We start from the raw sequence: 24754 nt of genomic DNA, 5'->3' as shown, positions 1-24754 counted from the left end.
GACTCTCACCCATCACGGCAACATTGTAGGCGACCTGAGGGCACCGACTAGTGACAACCCTCTCGGCTTCAAGTTCTCATGTCTCAAGTCTCCCGGGAGAGACTGCCCGGGCAAGGTAAGGGGACACCGAGTGCACTGGGGCGGGAGGGGGCTGGGCTGACAGCAGGCTCAACCACGATGGACTATACCTCCGGCCAAAAGAGATACTGGGCGGAGCCAAAGGGGGCAGCTGGGTTCTAGGTCAACACGCCATCCCAGGCCAGAATTCAAGAGACTCCTCAAAGGAGCTGTAGTGTGCAGGCCGGACTTGGGCAAAGAGAAGGGGCTGAGCTTCATTTGAGAACTAACGCCCAAAGCCCCTCACACAGTGAGGCCTGACGCTGTCCCCATTCAACACTAACTCCCCATGTCCCCCTCTCCCCGGCCCCCGGTAACCACCACTCTACTTTATTCTGTTCCTATGAATTTGGCCACTCTAGGAACCTTACAGAGGTGGAGTCATACAGTATTCATCAGTTTGTGTCTGCTTTCTTTGACTTAAGAGTAGTATCTTCAAGGGCCATCCAAGTTGTAGCGTAAGTCAGAGTTTCCTTCCTTTTGAAGACTGAATAATGCTCCACTGTCCAGATAGACCACATGTTGTTGTCTCTCCATTCGCCCCCTGACGGCACCTGGGTTGTTTCTACCTTTTGGCTATCGTGAATAATGCTGCTGTGAACATGGCTGCACAGTTATCTGTTCCAATCTCTGCTTTTAATTATTTTTGAGTAGATACCCAGTCTTAATCAGTTAAAAATGTTGGGGTGTGTGCTGAGAGATGAGCAAGGTGGCTGGAGGAGCCTCACCCTGGCTACAGAGGGCAAGATTTCTCTGAATGATGGCAAGGGACCGGCCTCACGGATGCCTCCCGGGCAGGGTGGAGGAAGGAGGAGCAGAGGGAGAGGGAGAAGCAGACTGTGCTGGGTGCAGAGCTCGACCTGGGCTCCATCTCACAACCCCGGGATGATGACCTGAGCCAAAATCAAGAGTCGGACGCTCCACCGAGTGCGCCACCCAGGTGCGTCGCTAATGTTATTTTAGATCACAGAAGCAGGCTACAGGATTGGGTGTAATAGATTTCTTCTATGTAAAGACACAAATGTCCTTCTGTGTGCGTATGTATGTGGGCAGGAAAAGAGCAGGGAGAAATGCAAGAATGTCACAACGGCTGTATTCCGGAAGGGGCTCTTCCTCTCATCCTCACCATTTTCCACATCTTCCGCATTTTACAGAATGAGCATACGTGACTGAAAATGGGTGAAGAGACAGGGGTAGATGGAGTATAAAAGCAAACCACAAAAACAGCAAAGGAAAATGAGTATTTGTTCAATCTCCAGATCGGGAAGGGTCTCCATGTTTAACAGGGAAAAAAAGAATCAGACAGGAAAACAGCCATTTGTTTATTTTAAAAAGTGAAACCCATAACCAAAATTTAAAGGCAAATTCACATGACTGGAAATACAAACACCCAACAATTTTACAAAGAGAACAATGATCAAGGTCACTGAGAAGCAGAGAGTTACAAGGTCAAACAGGATACCACTTTCACCTCTTATCATTAGGGGTGGGGGCTTTTTGGTTTTATGGTTTTTATTATTTGTATGCTTGCCTTATTTTTAGTTTTACTACCCCAAGGTAGCAGAAGAGTGGGGAGAGTGGCCAAAGAGAGAAGCTTTTGACAATTTGGCACAGAGAGACAAGCCTAAGGGAGTAATTTGAAATACATAAAAATATTTTATTCGCAAAGTTGTTCATCACAGCGTTATTTACAATACCGAAAATTTGGAAATAAGCTGAATTTTCAATCATTGAGAGAAGGTTAATTATGAAAAGCTACACAATAAAATATATTACCATCAGTATAAAGCATCTTTGCAGAAATTTGTAGTAACCACATATAATATTTAGTGAGAAAAAGAAGAATATAAAACTATAAGATAAAACACATAAGACGACCACAGCAATGTAAAAAATTCATAGCCCAAAGAAGGCAAGATATTAAGTGACCATCTTGGGGCAAAATACTGATGCATTTTCTTGCCTTTAACTACATTTCTGTCTTCCAGTTTTTCTATAATTAACACTTTAACTTTGTGCTCAAAAAAAGATACCTTTTTTCCAAAGTGGCCACAGGACTCATGATAGCGATGTCCCTGTTCATTTCATGCCACGACACGGTCTAGAGTCACAAGAGTGCCAGCCTCGTGGAGATGGTGGGGACGGGGGAAGTGAGTGTGAAGAATGGTCATGAACGGAAGGGGAAGGGGACAAGCTAGGGCGGGCAGGGAGGCAGGGATCGGCAAAGGAGAGTCAGGGACCAGCGTGCACACTGGTCGGCCAAGGAAAGGGGCTTTGTGGAGCCAGGGAAGACTCTGACTGCTCAGCGAAGGTCTGTGTGGACCCCGTAGTAGGCACTGGCGGTGTTCGCAGAGGGTGGGGTCAAAAAGGGAGTTCAGGAAGACACGTGGATTCTTCAGGAGCAAGGGAGGAAAGAGGAGGGGAGGTAAGCTACGTGGGAAGGAGGTGAGAGGGCTGGTGATGGCGATGGCACTAGCACTGGGGGAGGAGAGCGCCGAGGGCCAGAGGGTGCTCCCCGTGCCGCGCTTCAACCAAACAGCCTTGGCGCGCCTCTGGACGAGCCTTTTTGCACACAAACACAGGGTGGACAATCAGCCCCCAGGGGGAACTTGCCAGCCACTGGGTGGACCCGGCTTACGTTCAGAGTTAGTCTAGGGCAGTTCCGTTCCACTTTCTGCCACGATGGAAAGGTTCTAGATCTGTGCTCTCCAATAAGGCAGCCACTAACCGCGTCAGGCTGATGAGCACTTGAAATACGGCAAGCCTAACCGAGATTCTGCTTTGGAAACGTTTATTTCATTTTAATTCATTTAAACAGTCACGTGTGCCTAGTGGCCACTGGACAGCACACACCGAAGAGCGGTGATTCTCAAAGTCTGGTCTCGGGGGGAGCAGCGTAATTTGTAGGAAATGCACATTCTCAGGCCCCACCCTAGCCGCAATGACGCAGAAGCTCTGTGGGCGGGGCCCCGCACGCTGAATTGTAGCAAGCCTTCAGGTGGCTCTGACGCACCCCTCCTGTTTGTGAGCCACTGAAACAGGGCCACTCAAATTTTCTGGGCTCGCTAGTTCTGGTTTCATCTGAACTGTACGCAAGAAGCCCCGCTCGAGTGAAATGGGGCTTTCTACAAACCGTGAAGAAAACGTGCCCAGCTCAGGGGGAAGAGAAAGGCTGTGTGGAGCCACAGAGATGTGCTCACTCTGGGCCGAGTCAGGATAAGGAATGTGGTCAGCTCTGACGTGTGAAAACCAGAAAGTAGCTGTTCATCCCAACGTGTGCGGGAGACGTGCAAAAGGAAAGAAAACTTGGATCTACGTTGGGTTCGGTGTCAAGAACAGTAACCACCCATAACCTGTGAGACGATATGGAAGAGCGTGCCACTGAACGGGAAACGCAGGCTCTGCTTCTAACAGGAGAGAGGTTGTAAAGGGAGGCCCAGAGAAACCAAAAGCAAAGGAGAGCTGAAGCACTCGGCCAGTGTCCTTGCACAGGAGAGAGGAGACAGAAGCACTTCCAGTAGAAACAGATCAACAGACAAAAGCGCCCCGTGTAGACCCAGCCCTGGCTGTGGCTTTGGTCACACGGGTGAATTACTGCCAGAAGGGCAGCCTCACCCCCGACCTAGCTGTCACTTCACTCTTCTCTGGCGCAGTTCAGCTTTCAACTTCAGCAAGGGCAGAACTGGGAGATTTTTGATACTACAACTGTGTTTCAAGAAATAAAGTGAGAAAAAATGATGGAGTGTACACACTGCAGCCAACAGGAGCAACAAACGGATGTGAAATAAAAGCCCGTGTTAAAACTTATCATTATAACTGGGGAGTAGGAGATAAAGCTAAATACACTGAAAATATGTCACGAGGAATTTACAGACTAGATTGTAAAAATCTTAGTGGAAGTGATGACAGCAATAAAGAGGATGAAGAAGGAGAAATAAAGGGCCCAGGGAACCCATCTACTAGTAAAGCTGAGGCTTCCAGAAGAAAGATGAGCCTCAGGATCGGGAGAGATGATTAGGGCCCTTCACTCTTCCAGCTAGAAACTGCTATTGCCAGGACACTAAGTCACTTAATCACTTCGAAGATTGCTGTGTTAACATATATACCTCTGCTGTAGGCTAACAAAAAAAAAAAAAAAACCTGCCTGAAATTACTGATTTGAAGTCATCTTTTACTATAATATCTTGCCTTTTTTGTTACAATTTAATACACTTAAGTAACTTAACCTAATTTGCTGAAGAATTTTCTTTCACAAGCATTTACCTTTAAACACTGAAGCACTTGTAAAGAGAGAATTACTGGAAATTACTCACTTCGATACAGGACTACATAAGATGTTTATTTAGAACGTGGTTGACTCCTCTGATGACTACTGATAACTGACCAGCTTCCCCGTGTTATAAATATGAGTTGTGACTACCCCATCCTTTCTAAGATGATGCAGGCTAAGCTTATTATAACTACCACCTGCCTTTCTGGTTACTTTCATATTTAGGGAATACAGAACTATGTTCTGGGGGATTAGAAATGACCTAATATTATATATACACCAAATGAAGTTTTCCCAATCCTCAAGATAATTCAGAATTTAATAAAATTGGTGTTGTCTTTAATCAGCAATTAGAAGTAGAGTATTTCCTGCCTCCTGGATAAATGGATACCTGCAACCAACCATTCCTGAAGAAGCAGAACACTAGCAGTTTTGAGTGACTCAATTCATGGATACAGTTATGCCTTTAAATGTTTTCCAGTGTGAAAAACGGTGCCTTTCAGTAGGTGATCTTTGAGATCAAAGGTCATATTACTTGCTAACAAACTATTATTTGGGCCAGAAGTTCCTGAACATTTCTAACTGAACTTCCCAAATATCTCATGCCTCTAGTTTACTGAGCATTATTTATTATTTGATGCAGAAATTCCACATAATCACTTCATGCACATTTTATCTTCGGATTTTGAAAATTTGCAATCTTATTAACAAAAGTTGAAGACAAGACTTTAAGGCCTTAGCATCTAGCATTACTATTTAACTTCACATTTTACAAAACTGAAACCTGAAATATTGACACAATATTTTGAATATATTGGGCTAAATCATTATAAACAAAAGAACCAGGGACTTCATGTGAAACCTAATGTGACCAATGGCTACTTTTTGAAATGCACTAAATTCCAGAGATAATTACAGTATTTCTTGAGTACAGTGTTATGTGTGGTTATTATGGTCTCGATGGCTAAAAGCATGACAATTTTCAGTTGCTCCCTTTACGCTTATCCACTCAAAAAGCAAGCTGTGATTGTCCAAAAAAGGAAAAAATGGTTCGGCCTAGCCCCAGTCCGATTACCAAGTAGAAATTAATAAAGACTCTAATTAATAAAGAATCAAAAAGGTTAGGCTATTCCATAGTCTTAGGTGAAACTGTTGACGCACGCTTTGATTGCCTACCCCCCAGGCTGCTTCCAATATTATGGGTGATCACCGAGTGACCAGCCGCAACTCGCCCTCTCCCCAGATGGAAGGGAGCGAGTGATACCCATCCCCCTCGCTAGTCGGCAGGAGTCAAGGCATCAGTGATCGGGGGAGGTCTCTGCCCTGGGAGTCATTGTACATGTTGTGATCCTGCAAAGGGTCAGAACCAACAAAATACAGTTCCCCTGCATGGACGTCAGAAAAGTTAGCCAGAAAGTCATGGGGATTGAAGCCAACCCACACAGTGTACCGATAGTCTATCGTGCGTATGGAATAGCCCATGACCTTTATATCTTTCAAGCTTGGCTTGTCAGAATTCCACTGGGGGGAATCTGCAGGCCGGGGGTACTGGCTATAGGCAATGGACTCACGGGGATTACCACGAAAGTACGGGTCCTCTTCCAGGTCCTGGAATCGGAAATGCTTCACAAGGCTCTGGCCTTCTCGGCACCGCTCGACATGAAATGAGGGAATGGGACAGCGAGGTGGCACCTGCAGTCCCGCAAGTCCCGAGAGCGTGGGGAAGAGAGAGAGAAGTTCCACGAGGTCCGTGACTTGCCGGCCTGAAACGGGAAGCAACCCAGCTGAAGAGACTACTTTACAGAAGCCTGCAGAGCTCACAGGATGAAGAAGGGAGCATGTCTGGGCTCCCTACGCTGTCTTTTGTTCTCTTGCATTTACTTTGGGCCCACGAGTTTAGGAACAACGCCAACTCGGCACCTCACCCCACAGGAGGATGCAAAACGAAGGTGCCCACAGCTGGTTGGCACTTGTAAAACTCTGTGACTTTTGGAACCACCTGTGTAATCACTGATTCAGGCAAGGATCACCAACAGAAGCCCTAACCATGGGTAAAAATCTGTTGGGGGACGGGATATTCGGAGCCTCAGGAGTACCACCCTGCAGATCACTCCCTCCTGGACGTCAGCACATGGCCCTTAGACGGTGGCAGACTACAAACAACATCGCGTTTACCATCTTAACTGTTCTGTAGTGTCCCGTTCAGGGGCATTGAAAACATCCACCCTGTTGTGCGGTCGTCCCCAAACTTCCGTATCCAGGACGCTTCTCACCTTGCGGAACTGTCATCTGTCCTCACTGAACACTCCCTTCCCATCTCCCCCTCCTCCCAGCCCGTGGCACCCACTACCCTACTTTCTTGTCTCTCTGAACTGGACTCGTCGCGGGACCTCGCCTAAGTGGAATCGCATGGTATTTGTCCCTTTAGGGCTGCTTCCTTCAATGACCACAATGTCCTCGAGGTTGCCCCATGTTGTAGCAGGTGTCAGAATGCCCCGCCTTTTTTTAAGGCTGAGCAACATGCCACTACACGGAGAGACCACACGTGGCTTCTCCATTCATCCGGCGATGGGCACGGGTTGCTTCCACCTTCTGGCTATTGTGAGGGATGCTCTGAACATTCTTCGCGTACAAGTTTTTGCTTGAATACCTATGTTTAATTCTGTGGGAGATCTACCTAGGGGTGGAATTGTGGAGTCACATGGTAACTCTACGTGTAACTCTGTGAGGAACCACCAAGCCGATTTCCACGGTGGCCGCACCATTTTACCTCCCTACCAGCAATGTGAGCGTTCCACTTTCTCCACGCCATGCCAGCGCTGTTGGTTTCTCTTTATTTTGAGAATGGGTATGAAACGACGTCTCACTGTGGTTGATCCATCTTTAAAAAAAGTCTGAATCCTGTACTTCATACCGATTCCTGTTACAACCGATCTGGGCTTTGAGCCATCATTCTGGCCTTTCTGGATCTTTAAGAGTTTGCTTTATACGGCCCAGTTTTATTTCCTACACATTTGGTAAGTAAAAGAGAAAGAAAGAAAAGTAAAGCAGCTTAAAAAAGACACTTTCTACACCGGCAAGACCTGGTTGACATGACCACCTTCATCAGGTGATCCAATCTGGCCCCACCAGCAATGGCGAAGGCCACCAGGAAGTGCCCCCGCCGTGACACAATGGGAGCACACAGCCTCACGTGTAGTGCACGTGTCAAAAAATGTTTACCCTGAATCTAGTCATGAGGAAGCAGTGAGACAAATCCAGACTGTGGGCTGTTGCAAAGACAGCTACGTGGAATGCTTGTAAGAGGATGAGGGCAGGGAGAAATGGGGGCCCAGATCACGTCAGGCCTTGTTGGCCATTAGAATGGGCTTTCCCTCAGTGAGGCGGGAGCACGGAGGGCTCCAGAACAGGGCTGCGACACCCCCCCGACTCGGGGTTTGACAGGATCACTTTGGCTATCGTGAGGAGGAGGAAGAGCTCCAACGGGCCAAGGGCACAAGCAGGCGGACTTCAGGAGGCTGTTGCAGGAATCCAACAGCGCACGTGGCAGGGTGATCCAAGGTGGCAGCAGGAGGCTGTGAGCAGCAGTACGGCCAGACTGAATGGAGAGCCACAGGCTTGCGGGCAGACTCCGTATCACGTGTGGAGGAAGGATGGGAGAGAGGCAGGGGTGAGGAGGAATCCACAATTTTTTGGCCTGAGTAAGCACGGCCATTCCCTCAGAGGGGAAAGAGGGTCAAAAGAAAGGCTTACAGTGAAAGGCCAGAAGCCCAGCTCGGGCTTGGACCAGGCTGTTTGAAATCCCAGCCCCAAGTTCAGAGAGGAGCTAGAGCCTCGAGATAAAATTGCGGAATAGACTGGGAACAGTGCAGGTACATGAATTTACCACTTGCTGAGCAGCTCCCCCAAGAAGTTTCAAAAAAACATTCTCAACCTGTCAGATTTCTCCAAGCAAACCGCGGGCTATACTCATGCCCTGATGGTTTCAGCTTGTTATCAGTGACTTCAAAGAAGACAGAGTACGCAGCACACAAAAATCAAATGTACAGAAGATAAAACTGGGCCATATGAAGCAAACTTGGAAACATCCAGAAAGGCCGGGATGATGGGCCAGAACAACAACAGGAAAAAAAAATTAAAAAAATCAACGAAAATCAATATAAAGGACAAGATTTAGATGTTAAGTGGATTTAGATGGATTAAATGCAGAAGTCCAGAAAGGGGGCCACCTGGTTTTGCAGAGTTCATGGAAAAAGCACTCTAACTCATACACAACTCCTCTCTGGTGCCGAGCAGATCCACTCAGGAAAGAAGTGGCAAAGAACCTACACAGGTCGCCCCATGCGGCAGCAAGGGGTATCTTGTTCCAGGGACACTTCTGGAAACGTTTTCTTTGAACTGGAGCTTTGGGGAAAGGCAGAGACCAGGGTAACCGCGGGTCTATCGCTCCTGTGAAGGAATTGCAGGCCTGGGGGTTCCCACCTAGAGATGAGAGGTTATCAGTGTCGTTTGCAAGGCTGCGACGGACTGGCACGCGGAGGTCAAAGTAAAGGTGCCCGGCACTGCTGGGGAGGGCAGGGCAGACGCAGAGTCACCTGGCCGACTTCATAGGTCTAGTGGCTCGCTAGACTGCTGAGCTGCCAGTGTGGCAAACGCCCCCCTCATGAGGGGCTGCGTCCCGGCCCGAAGGGTGCGCGGGTAACGGAGTTCTGCTCGTCTGTCGGGGGGCAGGCTCCTGCCCTGGAGGAGCCTGCCGCCCCCTTCCTCTGAGCCTCGGAGCACACACGGTCATCTCAACCACGACAGTCCTCCTCACCCCGGGGATGCTGCCTACTCCTTCATCCCGCCCCCTTCTCCAGGCTCCTCGGGGACCGGGGCCGTACGTGTTGGCTCTGGCCCTGCCACTCCTCCCGGACCCAGAGGTACCCAGGAATGCCAACCCTGGACAAGGAAGACGGGGCCGGGTAAGCCCCGGGCTATGAATCGGTGAGATGGTTTGCATATAAAGTAGAGGGAGTTTACTATCAGGCAATTATCACTTCGGCGTATTTTATACCTGGCTCCGTCAATTCCAAGACGGAATCGAAAGGGTCGATGTAAGGGAAAAGCTTCTCGCCTGCCTCTGGAAGCGGAGCTGTCCTCCCGGGAACGTAGAACATCAAGGGCACCCGAGTAGTGACGTCAAAATTGCTGTATTTGGCCCACTCTCCATGTTCACCTAGGGCCCACCCTGGTTCACCGAAAGCACAGAATAACAGAAAACAAATCATGACATCACAGCTCAGCTTGTTCATTCAAGATACCATTTCATTCCCTGGTGTAGAAACCAGAGGAAGCAAAAACTCATCACATCGAAGAAACTCCTCTGTAATTACCACAAACAAGGTGATCTTCCCCAAGTACTGCTTTATGACTTAGCCACCCAGGCGCCCCAATCACTCGCCTTTTAAAAAGGCCTCAGAGATACCTTGTTCAATGTTTAAGATATAGCACAGACCAGAGAAAACAGAACTTGATTCCAGACCCTTAACCTCCATGAAAAACACAACCCTCTTAACCCTGATTGAAAACCTTCCTTGCCAAAGACAGCTTGGCCACTCGAGCTGGAGATTTCTAACGCTGCTTCTAAGCACCCTTTTTGATATAAAAAATATAAAAGACAGAGATTGCACCTTGAGTATTTCATGTTACAAGACAACCAAAGCCACATAAAGCTGCCATATGCGGATTCGAGAGGCTTTTGTGGTTCGGAGGCAGGGAGTCTCAGGAGGGCCATTTGAGAAGAGCCATTTGTAATCAGTGCGGCGGCCTTAGAGCAAAGAGAGCTTCCAAGTGGGCCTTGCCTTCCTCCCGGGCACAGGGGATTGTGTTAGCGCCGGGACAGGAAACTGAGCACTGACAAGAGGGGTCAGGAGCGGATGGCAAACCATTAGGGAGAGAGCGAAACATTATGACACGTCCATATGTGACAAAAAAACGTGGGCCTCTGCAAGGCTTAAGGTAGGGCCGTGAGAAATCACATGGAGAACCGTCCGTGACGTTGAGTGGAAAAAAGCAAACCAGGGAAGAAAAGAGTTGATAAGCACAATCGATCCTACCTATTACATACATTCACCCGCCCGCAACACACCACAACCACGTGTACGTGCACAACCGGAGGCTGGCCAACGGACCCCAGGTCTGTCAGCGCCAGGCCGGCCCCGGCAGGCAGGATAAAAGGGCAAGGGTGCTCCGGGCCCACATTATATGCTCTCTATGCTTTTTTTTTTTTTATTTTTACAGCGACTACATGTTGGTACCGTCCCATTGCGTAGTTGACGATACTCAAGAACTGTTTTCCTGACTCTAAGTATGATAACGGTAGCATGGTCACATTTTCAAAGAGCTAAATTTTTTAGAGATACTGTTCAGAACCCTAAACAGCCCGGGATTTGCTTCAGAATAATTCGGGGGGCGGGGGAGGGGGGAGGACGAGCCAAGCAAGACCCCCGGGAGTGGGTAACTGGGGAGCAGAGTGACAGGGCCTGGGGGTTGCGGTTTATCCTCTATTCTTGGACACGTTAACATTTTTCAAGTTAAGAAGAAACTTTTTTAAAGAAATTGTTTCCATTTTCGGAAAACGTGGGGAACTGCCTGAAAAGACAGAAAGCATTTGCAAGCCCCAGGCTCTCGGCAGAAAGAGTATGGGGACTGGGGGTGGAGGCGTGAAGTCAGGCCCGAGGGCCTTGCTGGGCCGTGCCAAGATTGTTCTGGATCCTCCCAGGAAAAACTAAATAGTCCTCCAACCCTCTAGATTGGAAGCACGGGTTTCAAAGGGCTCCCCATACAAATGGGGGAGTTCCTGCTGAGCTCACCCGGGAGAAAAGGGTCTACGAGGTCCCCACCCAAGCATCCGAGATGCTCCGTGGACCCAAAAGAGGCCCCACCTCGACGGAGAGGTGTCCCAGGACTAACGGGCCGTCGTTAAAGCACCTCAAGAGCCCAGACTTGGGGCACTGCCGACTGCCAAGGGAGAACATGCCTGTGTTTAAGGCGATCTAGAAAAGCACGTTCCCCGGAGAAGTCCAGGTGCTCTGAGTGACTCCCCCAGGGGACCGGGACATGCTTACCGTGATCGGAGACAAATGCAACGATGGTGCTGTTGGCCAGCTGGAAATCATCCAAAGCACTCAGAAGGTGGCCAACCTGCGTGTCCAAGTACGAAACGGAGGCAAAGTAGCTCTGGCGGATTTTCCGCTGCACGTTAGAGGAGGAGAGTGAGTGTCACTTGAACCGCGCGCACAGAGCCGTGTCAACCTCTGCCGGTGCCCTTGACTCGCTCAGCCAAAACATAAAGCCCACTTCCCCACCACCTGTGTCCCTGGGCCCACGTGCCCCTGGCAAAATCCAGGGTCCGCAGCAGATCCAAAAGGAAGGTTCTTTTCGAGGCAAATCAGGTTTCACCCTAGGGCACAGGTCACAGCAGACGGATGTGCCACTTACTGTCCCTTTCTGTCTCCTTCACCTATTCTCACAGGTCCCAGGAGGTGACCATGTAAACTAAAACGCACCCCTCCCCTCCCCCCCAGCCCCGTTACGCCAAGCTCTGCTGAGGGTGGCACCAGAGACCCAACGAAGCTCTATTCCTTCCCCCGATGACCGGAAACCAGGGGGCTTAGAGCGAGAGACGGCTCCTGAGATGCAGGGGTCGGCAGAGCCACGCTCTCCCCCAGGGCTCTGATGGAGGGGCTCGTCTGGTGCGGCTGCTGCTGGTGGCCGGCAGCCTTGGTGTTCCTGGGCTTGTGGCCGCATCACCCCAGTCTCCCTCCATCCCCCCATGGCCCTTCTTCCCGGGTGTGTCTCTCTCCTCTTCTTACGGGGACCCCCGTCCTACTAACTCGAGTACGGCCTCATCTTACATGATGACACCCGCGACGACCCCGGTTCCAAGCGAGGCCCCATTCTGAGGGGGTCAGGACTTTTAAGTTTTCGAGGAACACAACTGAGCCCACAACAATGGCCATGGGGGGGCCTTTCCTCTGACTACCTTCTAACCCGGCAGGCCGGAAACTGCTTGTCCTCACGGACTGTGGCCGGCACGTTGAGGCTCCCGTCTAACAACCTCCCGGCAGGCAGGCAGAAGAGCGGTGGAGGGACGCAGGCTGGAGGCCAGGGGAGGCACTGAGGCGACTCCAGGCGAGCTGACGCAATCTGGGCTTCACGGGAGTGAGTCTGACAACAGCCCAGAGCCCCCCCGCCAGGGGATGAGTGGCACTAGATCAGCGATGGGCACATAGGAGGGGCCTGACGGACACTTGCCGCATGAACAAATCGAACCCAGGCCGACTGCAGGGGTCACGGAAGACACGACAGAGCCAGAGGGCGGTACGGATGTGAAGGGAATGCAGGGAGATCCGGTAGGAGTGCGGGGAGCCGGCGGGGAGCCGGCGGGGAGCCGGCGGGGAGGTCTCCCAGGCCGACTCCAGGTTTCTTGCTCAGCCGGTGGCACCATTCAATGGCACGGGGCGCACAAGAAGCGGACGAGGGGGAGGAAGGAGGCGAGGAAGAGCAGGAGCGGTGGCGTGGCCCCACGGGTCCTCGGAAGCAGAGGTCCCCACGGGCAACTGCGTGGCAATGACCCTCACGGGCAAGTGGACAGACATGTCTGGAATCAGGAGCAAGACCGGGATAGGAGGAGAGAGGGGGCAGGAAGGTTCCGGGGGGGGCCCTGGGGCTGACCCAGCAGAGCAGCAGACACAGACGGGGGGGGGGGGGGGCAGCGGGGGCCCAGGAGGACCAGCGAGGGGGCCAGGGAGGAGTGGCACCAGCCAACGGTGAGAAAGCAGCAGGGGCTTCGGGAAGGTTAGGCCCCACAAGGATGAGTTTCGTTCGCCGAGGCCGGTACCGACCTCGGTAAGAGCGCTGAGTGGGCTGGGGAGGCAGGAGGCCGGGCGGAAGCGAATGAAGAACGAACGGACACTAAGGCCACCTTCCCCTCCTTCTCCCTCGAAGGGCACGTTGAGGGCATGGTGGCATCTGCTGAGAGATGGTGAGGAGAGGTGTAAAGGACAGGAGGTGAGCAGCCACACGGGGCAAGAAGAGTCCCGAGCAGAGAGCCCTCGTGGGTGGGCTGCTGGGGCTGGAGGCTGGGCCCGTGTGTCTCCACCTCAGGACTGCACGGGTGCAGCCCAGCAGCCTCAGGACTTGGGCTTGAGAGCAGGGCGGCGGCTGGACCGTCCTGGGATCGGGGCACAAGTGTACCGAGGGGCTGGCGAGAACAGTAAGCCACCTGCCCAGGAGCGCAGCCCAGGGGGGGAGGAGAACCCTCTCTCCTGTTTGGGAGCCCCACTCCCAATCCCCAGGAGGCGTGTGGGGAACAAGCACGTGGAGTGAAGGAGCTGTGAGAAGAAGAGACTGTGGTCAGGGGCGGTGACCAAGGAGGGGCCCGCCTGGGAGGTGGCACACCCCCGAGGGTGGGCCCTCAGGTCTCTCCGTCCCGTGGAGCAGAGCCAGGGAGCTGGAGGCGGAAGAGGGCAGAACTGAGAGGCTCAAGGCTGCAGGGAGATGCGGCCTGGGCGCAGGCACCCCAAGCTGCCGGGGGGCAGTGAGCGGGGCCAAAGTTCAAGGTGAATGCGGGGCGGGGAGCAGCATGCAAGCACACCAGGGAGGTCCTCTGGGCGGCGACAGCCCCCGTGGGCAGGGGTGGGGGCGGGGAGGAGGGCACCTGAAGGAGCCCTCAGGCGCGGCCGGCACCATCCTAGATGCTTTCGCAGGTGCGCTATGCTCCCGGCCGGAAACCTTCCTCCGCCTGGTTTGCGTTTTACAGATAAGGAAACAGGCTCAGAGAGACAAAGGGACTTGCCAGGGGCCGTGCAGCTGGTATGGGGGAGAACGGGAGGGAGTTCGAGCCCAGGCTGCTAAGAACCCCGACAAGACCAAGCACGAGGCTCTGGCATTCCGCGTCTCCAGTGGGGAATTCGGACCCCCGCCCCCCATGGCACCAACTCCGTGAGCTGGGGCAAGTCACCACACCTCCCTGCCTGTGGTTTCCCCACCTGGACGACAGGGACGGCATGTACCTCACCGGGTTTCCGCGGGGACCAGAGGAGATGACACACAGAAGACACTAAGCACCCTCCCTGGGACACAGTCCATTTTAAAGGGACATTTTAAGTGACCAGCACTCACAAGGCAAGGCATCTGGGTGCAGGCTCGGAGATGCCATCCGAGCAACCTCCTCTCAGAAAACCCCCATGACGGGAAGTCAGGGACAGAGCCACGTGATGAAGCCGCTCCTCTCCCAACTCTCACCGCTGCCAGGTGAACCTTGGGAGTCCCGCGGACATGAGGGGTGCACACCCCTCACCTCCCAAACCCTCAATGTCCAAACACCTCTGAATAGCAAGAGACGTCTGGATGTTCTGTTTTGTTCTGAACCGCACCCTATGGCAGTATCTGCAGGCTTCTGCGTGCATCCGAATTGCCAGGGGTGCTTTTGCCAATGCCAGTTCTCAGGCCCCTCCTCCAGTTCCCAATCCCCCAAGTCTGAGTTGGGCCAGGATGCTGTACTTCCAACAAGCCCTCATGGGGATTCCGATGCAGGCGGTCCAGGAAGCACCCTCTAAAGCCACTGCCCTCTACCTTCCACTGCAGGCTGCCTATGGAATATTCCAGAAAGAGCACCGGTCGGCATGTTTTCTGCACTCCAGGGAGAGGGTGACTGCTGAGTCAGCTGAGGAGTCTAGCTCTGTGGCTACTCCGCCTCCACACAATGGCACAGGGACATCAGCTGTTGCAGCTGGATGGCACTGGCCACGTCGGCGCCCTGGCTCCCCTCCGTGTCAAGGCCCTACCCAGCACACCACCACCTGAGAGTGACAGGTGCCTACGTAGGCCTTCCCACAGAGGGGCCGTGCAAGTGCCAGCAAACTGAACATTCTGGGCTGCACAGTAGCCACCCGCCACTCTACAGCTGATGAACTGTCACGTGGATTCCACAGCACCCTCCGTGAGTCAGTGAGTGGGTCATCCGGACCTCCTCCCTACCCCAGTGCCCATATTCAGTCAGTCACCCAATCTCCAGATGTACTCTCCCCCCCCCGCCCCCCCGCCCCCCGCCGCCTCTCTACAAGCGGAGACCAGGCTTGGCAGACGATATCCACCTCGTACTTCCCATATCCTAAATTCCTCTAGACCACGCCCAGCCCCAGCGCCTCAGAAGACACCTAGCACAGAGAAGATTCTGAGTAAGACACGATGGCTGCGGCGGGGGGTCACCGAAGACATCAGGCCATCCCCGAGAGCCCAGCAATTTCCCCAAGTATGTCCCTGGTACCTGAAAATCCACAGGAATTGGGCCATAGGGCACACTGAGGTTCAAGGCCTGGACGTCCTCCCGCTGCCTGATGTCCATCCAGGGGTTGTAGGCCACGGAAGGGAGGCCAGCAGGGACCTGGGGGTCAGGAGCCAGGGTCATGTTCTCCAAGGGATACAGCTTCTGAAACTCCTTGGGGGAAAAGCACACAAAGACACCGGGTTGTCATTCTTTCAGCAAAGGCACAAGGCTGGGACTCGCTGGGTCTCTCTATTGCCTTCTCTCTAAGCCCGGGACGTGTTTACACGGTGACTCACTGACACTCCCCAGGTACTTTGCCCTCCCTGAAGGTCAAGCCTAAGGTCACTGTCACACGATGCCCACGGTAATGAAACCATGCCGCTCGTTTCCTATGAACCCAGCAGCAACAGCTCTTTCTGCATCCAAACCAACGTCCTCCTATTCCTGGCCCCACTTCCTACTTCCCCTCCAGCTGTAAAAGGGCTAGGGGGGGTTTCCAGTTCCCAAAACCTCCCTCAGGCTTGGAAACTCCTCAGGAGTGCTCACAGAACTTGGCACAGTCCTACCTGCGGCTACCAAACGCAATCAGCACAGGGCAAAGCCACATGAGCAAAGCCCGGGGAAAACCAGGCACAAGCTTCCAGAACCCTCTCCCAGTGAAGTCATACAGGATGGGCTTAATTCCCCCAGCAATGAGCTGTGTGACGTGCGTGAGATGCTGTCGCCATGGAGGCTCATGATAGCCTCAGCACGTGGGCTGTTTACTGGGGCTGCCTGCCCAGGCCCCCCTCTCCCTGCACCTGTCGACGCCACAGACTCTAGGCGGGAGAGCAGGGGTGTGCGTAAACAGTGTGGGCACAGGGAGCCACTCCTCGCTTGGGGAGCGGTGCGGACTCTCCCAGGGTCCAGGTGCCCAGGGGCCGGCCAAAGGCCACCCTCGCAAGCAGGCCTTGCTAAGGGGAGCAGCTAGGCCGGCTAGGTGAGCTCCTGTCTGCCCAGGAGGCAGAAGTGAGTCTCCCTCTGTCAAAGCGGGGACAGATCCGGCCAGGAAGGTGAGATCCCCTGGGCCAAGCGCCGCATCAGAGAACACGCCTTTGGCTTTCCACTCCCATCACAAAGGAGAGGCATTCTTTACAAAGTCAAAAGAACGCGCCGCTCAGGCCCGGGGAAGACGCAACAGGGAAGAACTGAAAAAGACCTTGAGAAAAGAAGAGACTATACACTCCAAAGGATGGGCAGGCAAGCACAGCTCAGGCTGCAACAAGCAACGCAGCACCATATGTGGAAGGGGTCTCCCGTGCCAGGCTCAGGGGGATGCCAATTACCGAAGAGGGCTTCGCGGCCCCTGGAATCGTGCCCCATGGACTGTGCCTCACCACGGGCATCGGCGGCCAGCTCCGACCTCTCCATGTCGATGTTACCGTCCAACCCAACACATGCTCCCCGAGTTCAAGGAAAAGAAATAAAACCCTCCGGTGGGGAGGGAGGAAGCCGAGCATTTCCAACAAGATGCCTACATGCCCTAAGCCTACTTCTTAGCCTTGACCTCTGAATCCCGTCCTCACGCCCCTAAGCACAACAGCGCCATCGGGCACCCCCGGTGACCAGGGACGGCAGGAAGCGGCCCCGCTACACCAACCCCTCCTTCGGCAAATGACACAGCTGTCACGGAGGTGTGGGGTCAGCCGTCAGGCAGCTCTTCACCTTGGGGTATCTGAAAGGGATGTGCGGCTTATGATACCCAACAGCCAGGAAGAAAGGGCGGGCCGACGTTTTCGTCTTCTCCAACAAGCGGACGGCTTGCTCGGTGCTCTGCTGGTCAGGCAAGGTGCCCTCTGGCACATCCGCCACATCCACAGGGCAAAGCAGGTTGGCATGGAGTTCTCCGTCCGGCCCCCTACATGTCTTTCAAGGCAAAACAGATCAAGTCAGCTCTTGTAGGGGCAAGAAAGAGAAGTCACGAAGGTTGGTGTGCACGCACAGTGGATTCAGCGTTCACAGCAGCTGCCCTCTAAGTCCGCCTCATGCACCCTGGCCGGGCGCACACGAAGGAGAACTGAAACAGAGAAGCCTCTCTTGCCCAGGCGGGGGCCACAAATCCACCAGCCCTCGGCTTCTTGCTGTTAATCTTCTGTCTCCAGGTCATAATTAATTAAAGGAAACCCATGGAAACTCATGATCAAAACAAATCTGCCTCCAGCTCAGTAATTGAAAAGAAAGCCAATTAAAAAATGGGCAAAGGACTTGAATAGATGTCTCTCCAGACAAGACAGATAAGTGGCCAACGAGCACATGTCAAGATGCTTCGTGTCATTACTCATCATAGAAATGCCAGTCAAAACCACAGTGAGGTACCGCCCCACACGTGCTAGGAGGGCTAGAAATTTTAGAACTGGACAAGTGTTGGCGAGGACAGAAAGAGACGGGAACCCTCATCCCTAGCCACTGGGGGTGTGCAACAGGGCAGCTGCTGTGGAAAACACGCCGGCGGTTCCTCAAACAGTTAAGAGTGTCTTTACACAACCCAGCAATTGCACACCTAGGGAGACACCAGGAAAAATGAAAACCCAAGTCCACACAAACACTTGACCTAGCAATTCTACCCAAGAGAAGAGAAACCTTAAGCCACACAGAAACGTGTCTGTGAACGTTTGTAACAGTAGCGTGGGGAGTAGCCACAGAGTGGAACCAACCCAAACGTCCATCAACTGGTGAACGGATAAATAAAATGTGTTCCACCCACACAATAGAATACTATTTGGCCATAAAGAGTAACAAAGTTTTGGGGCACCTGGCTGGCTTGGTCAGTAGAGCATGCAACTCTTGATCTCAAGGTTGGGTTTTTCTTTGCAAGATTTTATTTATTTATTTGACAGAGAGAGAGACACCGCCAGAGAGGGAACACAAGCGGGGGGAGCGGGAGAAGGAGAGGGAGAAGCAGGCTTCCCGCTGAGCAGGGAGCCCGATGCGGGGCTCGATCCCAGGACTCCGGGACCGTGACCTGAGCCGCAGGCAGACGCTTAACGACTGAGCCACCCAGGTGCCCAAGTCTGGGCGTTTGAGCCTCCCTGTGGCTGTAGAGATTACTGAATAAAAATCTTTGAAAATAAAGGAATGAAGTTCTGGGGCGCCTGGGTGGCTCAGTCGGTGAAGCGTCTGCCTTGGGCTCAGGTCATGACCCTGGGGTCCTGGGATGGAGCCCCACATCAGGCCCCCCTGCCTCTCCCTCTCCCTCTCCCTGCCGCTTCCCCCTACTTGTGCTCTCTGTCTGCCAAACACAGAAATAAAATCTTTTTTAAAAAAGATCGTAACACCTGTCTCTGTCAAGTCATGATCACAGACAAAACCCACAAACTTCGCAGTACAACCAGCTTCAAAGAGCGTGAGGTACACGCGACAGTGAAGCGTAATCCTGCGACACAGGAAAAAAGCAGTTCCTCTTCAGAACAGTACCCTTTTCACATCCTTACCTTGGCGTTTTCGTACTTTTCAGAGGAGGGATGGTAAGGTGGAATAGACCAGCTATACGGAGAGTCATCGCTATAATTGGAAGATATTCCTTAAGGGGGGGGGGAAGAAAGTCATTAAATACAACCTGAAGCGTCCCTCAATGCCCTCCCCACTCCAAATCAGAACTTGGTGAGCAGCTACGGAAGCACCATCTCCCTCCTTTGGGACTTCTTCCTCCTCTACGAAATCAAGAGCTTAGGCAGATGATGAGAAGTCCCCATTAAAGCCCACTCTCTAGGTTTCTATTGGAGTACTAGGCATCTGACCCCCCGGTCCCTTAAGCCCCGGCGATTCATGCGAGGCTCTGAGGAAGGAACCCACCACGGTAGGATCGGCCGGCCTGCTACAGCACCGCGGCCCTACCGAGCCCCTGCTGGAGCCTCTCCCCGACCCTACAAAGAGGCAGCAGCACCACCGTGGGCCAGGGGCGGAAGGGGAGGCTCAGGGAAGGTCAGTGCCTAGACTGATACCAAACCGCGTGTCAGATAAGCGAGCTGGCACTCAAACCCAGGCCTTAGGACCCCAGATTCAGGGCTCATCCAGGAAGCAGAAACCCGGCCCTAAGTGCAGCAGTTTGTAGTCGATTTGGGAAGAGAAAAGAACGGTGAAACTACAGAAGGCTGGCCAGCCATCTAGAGAGCAGAGGTGCCGCGTGAGTGGGGGAGCCACAGAGGCGATGGGTCAGCGGGGGCCAAGTGAGGAGTCGGTGAGGCTTGTGTGGGATCTGAGGGGAAGCGCCGCCTAGGGGGATGAGACGGGGGGACCAGAGAGGGTGGTGCAGGTAGAAAGAACCACAGGAGAAAGAGCGTCCCCGGCATCGGGACCGTCAGGCTCCAACAGGCAGCACCAGGCGAGGCGGGACCGGAGGGCCCGGGGGCAGTGCGTGGAGGGCTTAGCAACACAGCAAGCCCAGTGGCAAGAGCAGAGCGGGCCAACAGCGCCGGGGTCAAATCTCAGCACCGCTCCGTGTCCCCCGCGCAACCTCGGGCAAGCTCCTTGACTTCCGTAAGCCTCAAGTTCCTCCCCAGGCAATGCCGCTGATGCTAAACCCCCCCCAGCCGGCTGCTGAGGAGAGGCCTGTGGGAGCGGCCAGCGCCGGAACTGGCACGTCCCCGGCCGTCTACAGACGGCAGCTGCTGTCCTCCTGGAACAGGTCCCTGCCTCGCAGGCAAGGTCGTGAGAACAGAGACCCAGCCGAAAAGCAGGTTTCCACAAGGACTGCAGGCTAAGCTCTCGTTCTCTGGGTAAGACATGCCGCTTACAGCCCGACCCCACAATCTAATGATCAGCCCCACTCGGGCCTTCCTCAGCCTCCCTTCCTGAAGCACGGCCTTCCCTCTGCCCTACCTCCGCTTCTCCCCAAACTTGTCTCTCCCCTCCTGCCGTGCTCAGTCAGGCAAGGCCTTGTCAGGCTGTAAGTGCCAACTGCAGAAAGTGCTGATGGTGGGCTTTTGGGGACACATGATTCCTGATAGGAACACTTTCCGAAACCGGGCCCCACTTCGCCCAGCCAAATGCCATCCTCAGCCCGGACTGGCCCGCTGGGTTCCCGAAGGCTGCTGAGCCTGCCGATGTCACCGGTGAGCAAAGGCAAAGCTGCCGAAAACGCTCAAGTCATCGTCCTTAGCAACAAGCGCTACTGTCGTATAAAGTGGGCTTTCAACCCACTTTCACACCCTCGAACTGCGGGAACTGGGGCGCTACCTGGGAGGTAATCCAAGCAGCTATGACTCATCTGCCAGGGAAGGAATCTAAGGCTGAGAGAGGAAGAACGATTTGCCCAAGGTCAAGCGCACAGCTAAGAAGTGGCAGAGCTGGGACTGGAACCCGAGAGCCTGGATCCCTGGTGCCACTGTCCATCAGTGCCCTCCACAGAGACGTTCATCCCAGCAGTACGTGTGACAACGGAGACCTGAAATCAACTTGAGACTGAGGTACAGTGGATTTGTCCATGAGACGACTGTGCTGTTGTTAAAAAATGACATGCATGAAGGGCAGCCATACGGGGAGAAGTCTGTGTAAGACGTTCACAACATAAAACTCTATACACGGGAAAATCTCAAATCAGAAAAAGAATACGCCTGGAATGAGGGAACATCAAACTTCAGCCCTCCTCGGTGTGGTGCAATTACAAGTAATTCATACCCTTTAGTTTATACTCTCCTTCCCAACTTCCCCCCAACTTTTTGTCAAATAACCCTGCATTACTTCAACAGGTTTTTAAAAAAGTTTTAAAGTTTGTGTTTCGTCATTCTCATGTTGGCCTTAAAAAGAGCCAGTTTCTCAGGCCGTGTTGGAAGTCGGCCCTGGTGGCGCCTGGCTCCCCCTTCGGGCCCTGGGCGCCAGCTGACACTCCTCTTGCTGACCTAACTCAGAGCGGATGGGCGGCGACGCCCAAGTGCGGGCCTCTTCACTGGCAAATCCTCGTAGCCGCCCTGCTCTCCCTGTACTGACAGGGATCCGGGGCCACAGAGGGTCAGGCAGGTCAGAGCCGGGGATGCCACTCTGCCACCTCCCCAGCCAGTGCCCCTCCTTCCGGCCGAGAAGCCAAAGGAACCAAACAGCACCACGACTAGTTGCCGAGAGGAAAAAGTTCCTACTACCCTTTTTCGCTTTCGGTGAGAGCATGAAGCTAAGGTGAGAAGTAGTAGTTTGTACAGAGGCAGCAGGGACTAAGGAGGTGTCCACCCAGCCCAAACAGGCCTCTGCAAAGACAGCCCCAGCCCCCAGACGGGGATTCCAGCCCTTGGGCACAAAACACAAAAGAACCCAGACCCTGGACGGCCCACAGTACCGGGGTGAAAGACCTTTCCAACCGACATGGTCACGTAGCCATTCTCCTTGAAGTACTGGGGGATGGTAGAGAAGTTTCCGGCATGTACTCTCCAGTAGGAATGGAAGTCATACAGGCGGGTGGTGTCTGGTCTCCTCCCCGTGAGGAAGGACACACGGCTCGGGGCGCACACTGCTTGCTGTTAGGGAGCAGAAGCAGAGGGAAACGTCCTCAGAGGCAAACAGAGGCTGGATGCTAAAAGGTAACCAGGCAACCTCAAGAGTCCTCGGCAAAACAGCTTGGCAGCTGAGTCATGCACATCAAAGCCAACCAGTGGGATAAGGGCCTCACTCAGGCACCAGGAACAAGTCCTCCCACAAAGAGGCAGGAGAGGACTCAGCCCCTCAGACAAGCAGATGTTTGTGTCCTGTGTGATGGTATCCCACAGGTGCACTGAAGCAAGGGTCTTAAAGGCTGCCCCGTGAGGGCCGCCATGGCAAGCCGCAGGGTGCTGGCCCAAGGTCGGTTCGCAGAGCTGAGAGTGCCATTCTGCAACACCCCTTCCTTCTCAGCACCAGGCAATCCCCTCTGGGGAAGAATGCTGGGCAGGACCATCCCGAGCGTGTTAGGGTCAAGGGACAACCTCCGCCCAAGCTTGAAGGCACAAGCTTCCTTGCCCGTACACAACCAGGTTTTCTCTACCACCATTTTCCAGAGATGCCTGGCCCAGTCGGTGCCATCTGACCATAGCTGAAAGGACCCCATCCCCCCAACCCACTGCACAAGGCACACACCCACACCTAGAGGTCCCCAGACATACCTGGGCAAAGGCATTCTGGAAGAGGAGGCTGTGGGATGCCAGCTGGTCGATGTTTGGGGACCTTACGAGCTTGTCCCCGTAACAGCCCAGGGAAGGGCGCAGGTCATCCACGATGATCAGAAGGACGTTCAGAGGAGCTGTATGGGAGGGAGGAGCTTCAGGGAGATCACCTGCACTGACAATGAACCCCCAGCCCCGGCTGGTGCTCGGGTACTGAGTGGCCCTAGGCTGGCCCCTGCACCCTGGACAGCCCCGCCAACCAAGCCAGGGAGAGGGAGACGAGGGTTGTGCCTCAGGGAGGGTGGGAGTGGGAGCACGGAAGAAGCCCCAGTCCTGGGTGGCAGAATTAGGCTCTGAGCATGGCCTCAAGCCTGGATGGGGGGGGAGGGAGGGAGGGAGGGAAGGACAGAGGAAAGGAAAGAAGAATTTAGGGAGGCAGAGAAGGATGGGGGGGAAGAAAAGATCGTGGGAGGGAGGAAAGGAAGGACGGGTGTTACACGGAATAGTAGATGGGACAGAGACGGGAAGTTAAGGATGGACGTAGGCAGAGAAGGAGGTAGGGAGCCCGCAATCCGAGCGAGGGCTAGGGCTGCACCTGTGGTCCAGCTGCCAGGCGCCGCAGACTCAAGGGAGGCGCCGACCGCGGCCAGGACTAAGCCAAGCCAAAGCAGGCACCAGCCGACCAGCAGCATTTCTGCCCCGGCGCGGCCACTCCGGGGCGACGGTGACAGGCTGCGGCGGACCGGCCGCCCGCAGGCCCTACGTCGCCGACGCCGACGCCGCCTGCGCGAAGCGGCCGCGGCGGGGCCCACGGGCCCGGGCACGGGGCGGGGCGGGGGGCCGGAATGCTACTGCGCCTGCGTGCCTCGGACCCGCCCCCTCGGGGGCGGGGCCCGCTGGCTCGCGAGGACGCTGCGCGTGATCCCGGCCACAGAGGGCGGGGCCGGGGTGCGGGCGCAGAGCCTGGAGCGCAGAGCCGGCGCCCAGCTGAGCCGTCCCGCCTCGCAGACCCGCCAGCCCGCCGGCCTCTGCCGCCTTGGGGAGCTGCTCTGAGAATCTTTCCGGGTGTTTCCAAAGATTTGCGATGCAACCACTGTCCTTAACCAGCAGTTTTCTGCCTCTTTGCCTTTGCTTGGGTTGTGCTTTCCACCTGGAAGCCCTTCCCTTCACCGTAAATATTTGTCACACTTCCTCGCAGACCAGCCCAAACGCCATTCTCTCCTCCATCTAAAAGGACCCCCCCTTTTTTTAAACATTGTATTCATTTATTTGACAGAGAGAGAGAGAGAAAGGGAACACAAGCAGGGGGAGCGGGAGAGGGAGAAGCAGGCTTCCCGCCGAGCAGGGAGCCCGACGCGGGGCTCCATCCCAGGACCCTGGGACAATGACCTGAGCCGAAGGCAGACATTTAAACGACTGAGCCACCCGGGCACCCCTGAAAGGACCCCCTTTTGATGCATTTGCTCAACAAGTACTTATCAAGTACTGCAGATGTGTATACCAAGCTCTGCCGGTGGCTCGGGAATTCTAAGTCCCTGCCCTGGTGGAACTTGCCGACAATAAATAACCAAATAAAAAACGGCAGTGGGCATGTCCAGTCTGGACAGAAAGAAGGCAAGGAGGAGTTGCTTGTTATTGTCTGTAGGGTGGCCAGGCAAAGCCTCACTAGTAAGGTGACGTTTGAACAAAAGCTTGAAGGAGGTAAGGGAGCCAGCCACACGGATGTCTGCAAGAAGGGTGCTCCAGGCAGAGCGAGCAGCCATTGTGGAGAGCCTGCATGATGGTGTTTGGGGACAGCACAGACGCTGGTGTGGTGGGCAGTGCACTGGAGATGGGGAAGGCATAGGAGATGGGAGCAGTGAGGGTCCTAACTCCTTCCATGGCCAGAAGCCTGAATTCACCGTCCGCCTGGGAATGAAGGTTCAGAAGGACATCACAGTCCCTCTCTTC

General features: G+C 54.1%; 1 protein-coding gene across 1 annotated transcript; it reads right to left on the bottom strand.

Annotated features, from left to right (window-relative positions):
- Positions 1-1403: 1403 nt before the first annotated feature.
- On the bottom strand, positions 1404-23636 carry IDS (iduronate 2-sulfatase). Its single transcript, XM_035725394.1, has 9 exons — positions 23400-23636; positions 22805-22941; positions 22006-22183; positions 19172-19260; positions 17406-17606; positions 15702-15872; positions 11497-11623; positions 9444-9617; positions 1404-6150 (listed from the first exon to the last, which is right to left on the bottom strand). Exons 1-9 carry the CDS (start codon positions 23494-23496, stop codon positions 5678-5680), a joined length of 1647 nt encoding a protein of 548 aa, XP_035581287.1. The 5' UTR covers positions 23497-23636; the 3' UTR covers positions 1404-5677.
- Between the last annotated feature and the right edge of the window lie 1118 nt (positions 23637-24754).

The sequence above is a fragment of the Zalophus californianus genome, chromosome X (assembly GCF_009762305.2).
Source record: "Zalophus californianus isolate mZalCal1 chromosome X, mZalCal1.pri.v2, whole genome shotgun sequence".
Lineage (NCBI taxonomy): Eukaryota > Metazoa > Chordata > Mammalia > Carnivora > Otariidae > Zalophus > Zalophus californianus.
Note: the sequence above shows the minus strand (reverse complement) of the source record. Positions and strands in the feature narration are given on the sequence as shown.